We start from the raw sequence: 9,778 nt of genomic DNA on the forward strand, positions 1-9,778 counted from the left end.
GGGTGATATTGTGGTCAGGCCTCCCTAATATGCTCAGATTTACATGTTGCTCTAGTTGCTTCCAAGGCCTATTTCTTATTCACATCCTCTCAGACAAAAAAGTTATTTCCCTAAAAATATTAAGTTCTTAATAATGATTAAATCCGCAATAAATATATACAAATGAGTGGCATATAGGAATGACATCTTACTTTTTTGGTGTCATAAATCATCTTAATTATAATGAAATATTTTGTGGGCTAAGCCTCTGATGATGAGAATGTCTAGCTCCCCCACTGCTCTAGACTATTAGATTTCAAATAAGTATATATTATGGAAAAATATTTATAAGGTATTAAACCCAATATAACTAAAGATGATTAACTAAATGATATTCAGAAGCTAAGTTGACCTATATGTACGGAAGAGGATTAGGGCCACTGAAAAAAATTATTTTTAAATTTTATTTCAGTTTAATATGGGAAAAAAGTTGTTTCTCACAATTCTGACTTTACAGAATTCAAATTTTTTTTCTGAGAATTCCGACTTTAATCTCAGAATTCTGACTTTTTTTCTCAGAATTCTGACTTTTCTCAGAATTCTGACTTTTTTTCTCAGAATTCTGACTTTTTTTCTCAGAATTCTGACTTTTCTCATGTTATAGTTAAATGATACTTAGAAATTAACTTTTTTTTTTCAGTGGCCCTAATCATCTTCCGTATATATGGGTATAAAATGGTGTCAAAAAAATTAAGTAACCTATGACCTTGTTCCTCTAAAGCTGACTAACTGGACGAATTGACCTGGAACCTTGAGAAAACTGCGCTTTGATTATATTCTAAAACGACCTGCCATAAAAAAGCCTGCTCTCCTCGAGGTGAGCACGAGAGTAGGTGTGTCTCATAAATAAATGAGTGAACTCGCCAAATCTCAGGCTACGCCTCCTCTCGCCCTTTCTGCGAGGCGTGACGTCACGTGAACTGCCCGTGTCGGTTCCAGCTGAGCGCGAGAGGCAGAGGACTATCGGACAGCCACAACGCAGATCCCAGCCCGTGCGCCCGTGACTGCATCTATCAACCGGATGAGAGAGAGAGAGAGAGAGAGAGAAAAAAAAAGAGACAGACAGACTAAACGTTCCCTCCTCCTCCTCCTCCCACCAAGCTGACGGACAGCAGAGGAGAGCAGCAGCAACACAACTTGTCATCTGACCAACACACAGCTACTCCTTTGACCGCTGCTGCTTCTGGTTTGGTTTTTCTACACGAACTCTTTTCTTACGACGCAGTTTTTTTTTTTTTGCTTTATCGTCGGAAGGATTTTAGGGGAAATCTGCTTTGGAGTCCAGAGCGACATAAAAACAAGAAAAAACAAACTCTGGATATCACGTCGCAGTTGTGACATTTTATTTTTGCATACACCCAGAGGTTGTTATTGCTTTTTAAAGGCTGTATTCCTGCTCATCTGGTCTGACCTTCCTTCTCATTTTAACACCTTAATCCATTCTACAGTTTTAAAAACAATTAAATACAATGGAGTACTTTGAAGAGAATTTTTATACAAGAACATAAGGATCTCTCCATAGCAACAACTACAAGGTAAATATTCAAATCTTATTTCTTATCTGTATTTACAATATTACAGATTGCATGTACTAAAGGCATTTTATTTTGCATGAATAACCCAAAATAACCAATGTTTCTCTCTCTGTGTCCATCACCTTTCACCTTTCCTGAATGCAAACAAACAGCCCTCCACCAATCTTGTCCTATTGGAAGGCTCTCTGGTCAGTTTGCCTCAGTCCTTCAGGTGCAGCCCTCCCCCCCTTTCTCCCCTCCAGTCCAGGATGTCCAGGCAACTCTCCCAGCTACCGACCCCTGACCTGCCAGCTGGAGCTAGCCCACAGTTTGGAAGTTGTACACAGCCAGCAGGCTCCCTTACAGGCGGCCAGGTCAACTCCATGGCCGGTTTGAAATCCCTCCTGCAGCAACCCATGAAGGGAGACCACCGGCTGAAGAATCCATGTGAGGCAAAAGGTGAGAAACTTTGTGCATCTTTGTGGTGTTTACCAGTTGCATGCTAGTTCCACCCACTTTTATTGTTTTAAAAATAGGTAGTATTATCTTTAGCGCTTTATTCACTCACATTGCTTCACACCCCAGGCTCATGTGCCAGCACACATGCCTGGGATGACTCCTCTGTGACCCTCAGCACTCTCCTGGATTATAAACCCTGTTGCTGTTTCAAGTTAGGATACAGATTACAGCGTAGTAGCTTAAGCTCCTCTATATAATGCATACACTCATTTCTTTTTTTTTTTTTGTCATTGTCAGATTTGTTGAGAAGCTTTCCTTTTATTTTCATGCAGCAAACTGGTTTTGGTGTTAGCTTTGATGTTACAGTTTACCTACCATCTGGTCCATCTGGGAGTTTGTGTTTCTTGATCGTGTGAGATTTAGAAAAAAGAACATTGCCACCTGCTTCTCTGCAGTTAAAACATTTTCTGCTTCTCTTGTAGACAAAGACAGGCTGGATCTTGATGAGGACTCTTTGGGAGGGTGCGCCATGAGGAATGGCAATGGACCAGTCAGCAATAACAGCAGTAATGGCTGTGGAGGTGGAGGAAATGGCGGAACAGGCTTCAATCAGTTCCTCGGACCTTTCCTCTGGGATCGCACCCTGCCTGCGGATGGGGGGCTCTTTCAGCTCCAATACATGGACTTGGAGGAGTTTCTGACTGAAAACGGTATGGGCAGCATGCACAACAACAACAGCTCCAGTTCAGCTCAGATCCCTTCCCAGAGCTCCCAGTCAGCTGTGCCCAACCAGAGCTCCCAGTGCCTACCGCCCTCGTCTCCACCCGGATCTTCGTCCTCCTCACCATCGTCCTCTTCTTCGCCGTCTCTCATCGGCCTGGAGGTGGCCCAGCCGCAGAGTCTAGGAGGAGGAAGCGACTGTCTTCATGGTGAGTGATTAGACCGTGCTTAGGAATGGGCAATAATTGCAACTATTGTTATCTAAAAATCGATTGGGATACATATTATTTACTACTTGTGATTGGAATTTTTACTCGTTTCTGTTTGAATTTTATTTGGCATAATTAAATATCAGTATATCTGAGAATAAGACTGATTTGATTAACTGATTTTAAACGGTAATGGGGCTGGTGTCCTAAAGTAGGCTGTTGGACAGTTGGTGACCAAAGCTTGTTTTTGTTTTGTTCCAGGTTGGTGTTAAAATAACTGTGACAGATTCCTTTTTAGTCCCTGTTATGTTTACCACAATAAAAACCAGGAAATATGATAACATTTTAATTCCACGTCGCCCATTCCGATGACACAGGTGCACATTGTTTAGTTTTGTCTTACAGAATCAACTTTGGAAGGTAAATTAATCAAACTCTGAATAGTTTACAAGCCAAAAAGGACAAGAAGTCCCACAATACAGATTTCTGATTATTTAATGGTGTTTTATATCCAGCCAAGGTTATGTGGTGTCTGTTATTAGGTTCTTCTTTGAGTTTAAACAAACATCAGTGACACAGCATATTTCTGTGGTCTTGGTTTAAGAGTGAATGCACAAGATAGAGTCACATGACTCTAAATCCAAAATCAAATTAAAACATAAACTTGCTTTAAAAGTAGTTTTTTGGGGGTTTAAAGCTGTAAGACTATGGTAAACAAGTGCTTTTTGATGAGTCAACTTCACAGTGGAGATGAGGGGCTTTTCTGTAGCTAGGAATGTGATCTATGTGCAGCTGTGTACAGTGCAATCAGCAAATTCTCTCTTACAGCCAATAATTGATTTGAAGCAGGGTCAAAACACTGCCCAGTTAGAAAAAAGAAAAAAAAAAGACACAGGGAGAGCAGTGTGCAGAGTGTTTGCAGTGGTGTGTCTTTAATCTCTCCCCGATTCACACGCCATGGCCATGTGCACGCGTCGGTACACGTGAAGAGGATGGGAGTAATGCAGAGAGGGAACTAGAGGCAGGGCTAGGAAGAGATGGAGGAGGAGCACCACAGAGACGAGGTGGTGGGGGGGAGCAACAGGAAGACTTTCCTTCCCCCTGCTGCTGGACTTCTATTGCATTACATAGATTATAAACAAACATATATAAAGAGAAAAGTAGGAAACAAATGTAGGAGCAATAAACTGATTAGCCTTGTCTGCTTTATAAGTGGTTTTAATGGAATGCTGTCATACAAGTTTTGATGAGTTTTCCACCTCATCACCTCAAGATTGCAATCATGAAGTTGATTGTCAGAACATGTGAGCAGTAGCGTGCACCGAAACCAGTTTGCACATGGAGTCTGAGAGCCGCCCAGAATTCAGGACTTCCAGTTCAACAGAACCATAAACCAGGTGGTGGAGGCGAGCTAACCGATTTGAGATGTTGGGGCTGTACCTGCATGGCAGCAGAGGCCCTGATCTCCTGCAGTAAACATGCAAAGATTTAGTGTTGGTAATCCCACTGATTGGGCAACATGATCATGGTTTTAAGGCATTGGCATTTTTGAACATTGAGATTAGGAGGAAACAGTAGGAACATTGTGTAGAAATGTACCCATATCATGTAAGTGTATATCCCAGGGTAATGATTGCAGGTTTCTGACCGATCGCCGATTCACGATCTTTGAAAAGCCTGACATGCCGATTCCAATTTTGATCAATAAAGATTTTCTTTTTAATAACAGACAATGTCAGTTGTTATAATATCTCAAAACCTCTCAAATATATCAATCTAACTAAAAGGCACTAATCAGTACCTGATGAACTATAATTCCTCTGATAATTAACGCTCTCAAATAAGTTTAGATCATTGATTTTAGACCTTTACAGGGGTAAATAAGATCTGTAGAAAAGATCAGTTTCATATTTAATTATTGGCTGATCATCGACGTCCCTAGACTTTGAAAGAGGGGGATTATATATATAACATTTTATTTTGTACCTATCTCTTTGGAAATTAGCTTTAATAATTGTTAGTTATTGTCTTGACTATGTCCATTAGAAACAAGTTAAAAAACTTTACACATTTAAGAGTGACATTAAATTATGTATATACCTTACTGATGCTCAGTTTCTTTATATCTGAGTAGTAATATATAAATACATTTTTTATTGTTTTATTTATGTATTACCTTTTTAAAACTATAAATATGTAATGAAAAACCCTATCTATCTCCTCATGAATACTATCTAAAAAACCTCTAGTCACAGGAATGTTTGCCAGTCTGAGTAAAGCAGCTCTCTGCTGCCATCTGGTGGCCACCAGGACTAAGTTCATATTTTTTATCTGTCTTTATTGTTATTTTTTAAGCATCATTAATTCTTAGCAGAGTTGCACTGATCAGACATTTTATGCCTATATTTTGCTAAAGACATTTAAAAAAATCTTAATCTATATTAAAGTAATGACAAGAATATTATTATTCAGGCGGTGAGCAAAATTGTCAGATTCTGACCTCCATCCAGTTAATTCATTTTAACCTCTTCAGGATTGAGGCACATTGATAAACTCACATAAATTTCCTATCTTATCTCTAGGTGGTCAGACGAGTATGAACGACTCCTGTGAATCGCCATCTTCTTCCTGTTCCTCCTCCTGTCCCCCTCTACTGACGCCTACGGAAAGCGGACCAGATGCCGTTGGAATGTTTGATATGGATAACTCGGACATGGCCATGTCCAGCACCTCTGGAGAGCAGGACTTTGACCCCAGAAGGCACTCCTTTAGTGAGGAAGAGCTGAAACCACAGCCTATGATCAAAAAAGCACGAAAGATCTTGGTGCCTGATAACATGAAGGTGAGTTCACAAAATTTAACTCCGATTCTGTTGGTTGCACTTTATCAGGTGTTTGCTAATTACAGATTTGCTAAATGAAAGAGAATAGGCATGTAATTTTTTTTTTTTTTAATTGCCCATAAAAATAATTCCTTTTTATCTTAAACAATGACATTTAAAAAAAAACAAAATCCACATTTATTTCTTTAACATTTTGGGCACGAATAAAATAGTCGGATTGATAGACTAGTAAGTGAATAACACCTTTGCTGTGATTCACTTTTAGCTGAATCACAGCAAAGGCCACTAAACTTGTGATATAAATGAGTAAACCGGTGCAAATGTAGCTGACCTTGATAACAGATTACTCAGAAAAAGACAAGCATCTGCTCATATTTAATAAGTCTGTAGTTAAAAAATAGGACTTACAAAACTACATTCATAAGTCTTACTAGGTCACAATGAAAGCAACACTTGTGTGTGGTTTCCAAAGCATGGAGGACTCAGATTTAATGGTCTATAAGTTAGTTATGCAAATAGTTTTTAATAGGAATTTGTTTTTTTTCTGCAAATGTTTAGTGTTTTTTTCTGGCTGTGAGAGAGTAATAGAAAACAAAACATTCTGCAGATTACAGGAAGGCTGGACAGAGAATGGAAAATTTGCTCTCCTTTATCCTTATTTAGTTTTCACCACATATGGAACACACCGGATCTAAAAAGTTTAATTGTTTTTTGGGGGGTTTCAGTCAAACCACTATATTCTCTACAGAATACATATTGGACCAGCTGTTTTAGAAATACTAACTTGCTAACAGCTGGTATGACTTTTTAAACATAGTTTGAAAGGGAATCTTTAACTACTTTGTATTTGTTCTAAAACCGTAAAATCAGTTTTTTCTTTTTTACAGAAAGGGCTTTGAGACAAACAGTGTGAAGTCTTTTTACTCCCACTATAAATAATCAATAATGCTCATGGAAAAAGGCTATAAAAAAGCATTTTGAAAGTTTTACCCAGGTTTCCTTTGTCTATAGTTCTTATAGAGGAATTAAAATAGGTCAAACTGGATTTTAGACTTTTTAAACTTTATTTGCTCTCAGTGCTGCCAAACTAACCCTGCTCCATAGTAATTGACGGCATCGGAGCCATATTACAGTATGTATGGGTGCAAACAATGCTGCCTTATTGCAGTGGCCGTCAGCTTTTATGCACAGTCCTGCATGTTTTATAAATGTTCCTGCTCCAAAACTTCTGATTCATCAGATTTGACCAGTTCCTTACAATGCTGTCAAGGTTTGCCTGGTATGTTATCATTGGCATGGCAACAAGGAACCCTCTGAAATCTAAAGCAGAGTGTTGAAGTATGAACACTGGCCTTACCTGAGCCATCATTTCCATCTTGGAGTAATTTTGGTTTGTGGATAATGGCTCCTGTTCTTGTTTATATCGCTTTCTTGGCAATTTTAGATTGATGCTTTTTCTATGCTTGGATTTTTGGATTATTTGAAATATTTTCGCCTACTTCAAGCTGTAAGAAATGCTCTATTTAAGTGGTTCTTGATTCTATGGTTTTAGCAAGGAGCAGGCCGGAGTGTGACAAAGGCGAAATGTGTTTAATCACACTTAACTGATCATTGTATTGTTGTTCCTAAGCAGATTAAACAGTCATTCTAAAATCCCATTTGGTATTTACTCAGGTTATCTTTAACTAATAATAAAACTAGTGGAATAAACTAAAGATTTATGTGTAACAAACCAGTCAGAAATGCAGGAAACGTACTTAATTTATTTGGGTTTAATGATTAAAGATCAGATTCTAAACCCATCATATGCCCCTTCTCTCTGTCCCTCTTCTAGGATGAGAAATACTGGACCAGGAGGTACAAAAACAATGAGGCAGCAAAGCGTTCGCGGGACGCCCGTCGTCTGAAAGAGAACCAGATCTCAGTGCGCGCTGCCTACCTGGAGCGAGAGAACGCCGCCCTCCGACAGGAAGTGGCTGAGATTCGGAAAGAACTGGGCCGGTGCCGCAACATCCTTAGTAAATACGAGAACCGTCTGGGTGACCAGTGATGGAGGAAAAATCCACAAGAGGAGCTAGATTAAGCTTAAGACTCTGAATTTCCTGGATGTTTTAAACGGACCTAATGATTTCAAAATCATAATGATGAGAAGGACATTGACGAATAAAATGATGAATGTAAAAGTCATGGAAAAGGGTTGTTTATTGAAGCTCAGGTGTCTCGTTTTGTTGAGCTCTTAAAAGTGATTGATGGAGAGAGAGAGAGTAATTTAACTGAATATAAAAGATGTGACTTAAGAGTTTTGTTATTGGAGAATTGTATATTTTTATAATACTTAGGAAAAATGTGGAGGGAGGGCATATGCAGAGAATAATTTTGTATATTTTCTACATGTTTTGGACACAGAGATGCAGAGAAGCCATGGTGAACATCATTTTATTTTAGATGAGTCAGGAGATGTCAACCTTCATGATGCTTTAGTCACGATGCAGCTGCAGGGTTCAGGATGTATGTAATAATTTGTAATATAGAGAGCCAAAATTATCGTATTGTTAGACATTTTGTGGAATTTATCTCGAGCACTTCCTTTATTTTATTTTTTTCCCCCCTGTCACGTAAAGGTCACTGGGCACGCTCAGTAGAGACAGAATGACAGACACAAGGTGTATTCAGCACTTGTCTTGACCAGGTCTTGTGGTTTTGTTTTACTTTTTATGTTTTTAACAGATGATTTCAATCTGTCGATTGGTGCATATTTCTGAAATCCCTGTTATATTCAGATCCTTTTTTATTTTTGTGTCTCTCTCCAAGAGGCTTGCTTTGTGATGTTAGCCAGCACCGAGTAGCCCTGCTCCTCTGCATCCTATTTGAATTCATATATCCATGCCTCTACTTCTTGCACCCATGGTCAACTTCCCCATATAGTAAAGTAACATACTGGGAAACACCAGTTAGCGGCATGGTGATACTAAACCCCCCCTTTATTGGTTGGAATATTGAAAAATTTCCCATATTTATGGGAGAATTTAAAGCAAAGATTTCCCAGGTGGATGCAGAGCTTGTTGCTATTTAGTGCTCCCCACCCCCCATAGCTACCCATCTGCATTTTACTGTATTAACACCTACACAGGGGCATGGTACTCAGCGTTATTATGTTCCTGGGGGATGGATGACTAGCTGAAGTGTGATTTTAATCCCTTTAATAACCATGATGGATAGTTACCATTACAGCTATTGTTATTGTTATTATTATGATGACTACCCTCATATTGTTATTATTCTATATTTCTGAATGTTTTTCTTTCTTTGGAGAGATATGATCTGTTGAAACTAGAGATATGTTCTTGGGTGTTCTTCAGAAATGCTCACCACTTCTTTTCTGGACTTCACCGCCATCATCTCCCCACAAACTCAGCTCATTGACTTGAACGTGACGTTCACGCAGACTTATTTTAGACTTATTTCTTCTGTTCTCATGATGTGTAAGGACTATGCAGATGACTACAATGCTCCTTGGCGGTTCCTTTCGACCTCGATCATCTCACTCAGTGATTGTTTGCTCTCCAACAGGATCCAGTTTCTAATATCCTCACAGATGTGATCGGTGAACCTTGTAGTGACTGCTGCATAAATAGTGTTCATGGTGCCCCCATCCCCTGCCAGTTTGAGCTGGCTGTTTCTGGATGTAATTGCAATTTTTCCCAAACAAAACAAAACAAAACAAGCAAACAACAACAAAAAACACCAATAAAAGATTGTTCTCATCCACTGCTGTTCTCTTCTGTTTTGACTGTTTCTTCACAAGGTTATGCTTCACCTAAGCTCCATCTGGAAATAAATGTAGCTGTTTATAGAGGGGGGGTTGGTCAAAGTTCAGAGTGATAGCCAGACTGTGATATGTCTTGGGATGCTTCAGGGCTATTTTGATGTTTTGATCTTCTCCTTGTTTGTTCACATTGCATGCATTCCAATGTATTTTAGCAGACTGACAAACA

General features: G+C 39.1%; 1 protein-coding gene across 1 annotated transcript; it reads left to right on the top strand.

Annotated features, from left to right (window-relative positions):
• The first annotated feature begins 1,077 nt into the window (after positions 1-1,077).
• dbp (D site of albumin promoter (albumin D-box) binding protein) lies at positions 1,078-9,545 on the top strand. Its single transcript, XM_015381257.1, has 5 exons — positions 1,078-1,574; positions 1,727-2,012; positions 2,495-2,941; positions 5,524-5,783; positions 7,618-9,545. Exons 2-5 carry the CDS (start codon positions 1,823-1,825, stop codon positions 7,831-7,833), a joined length of 1,113 nt encoding a protein of 370 aa, XP_015236743.1. The 5' UTR covers positions 1,078-1,574; positions 1,727-1,822; the 3' UTR covers positions 7,834-9,545.
• The last annotated feature ends 233 nt before the right edge of the window (positions 9,546-9,778 follow it).

Source organism: Cyprinodon variegatus, unplaced genomic scaffold (assembly GCF_000732505.1).
Source record: "Cyprinodon variegatus isolate N-32 unplaced genomic scaffold, C_variegatus-1.0 Scaffold229, whole genome shotgun sequence".
NCBI classification, from domain to species: Eukaryota; Metazoa; Chordata; class Actinopteri; order Cyprinodontiformes; family Cyprinodontidae; genus Cyprinodon; species Cyprinodon variegatus.

Excerpts from the sequence above, each read along its gene's own strand:
- dbp (XM_015381257.1), top strand. The coding sequence starts at position 1,823 with ATGTCCAGGCAACTCTCCCAGCTACCGACCCCTGACCTGCCAGCTGGA. Across the intron at positions 2,942-5,523 it reads AGGAAGCGACTGTCTTCATG|GTGGTCAGACGAGTATGAAC; the intron begins GTGAGTGATTAG and ends TCTTATCTCTAG. Across the intron at positions 5,784-7,617 it reads TGGTGCCTGATAACATGAAG|GATGAGAAATACTGGACCAG; the intron begins GTGAGTTCACAA and ends TCCCTCTTCTAG.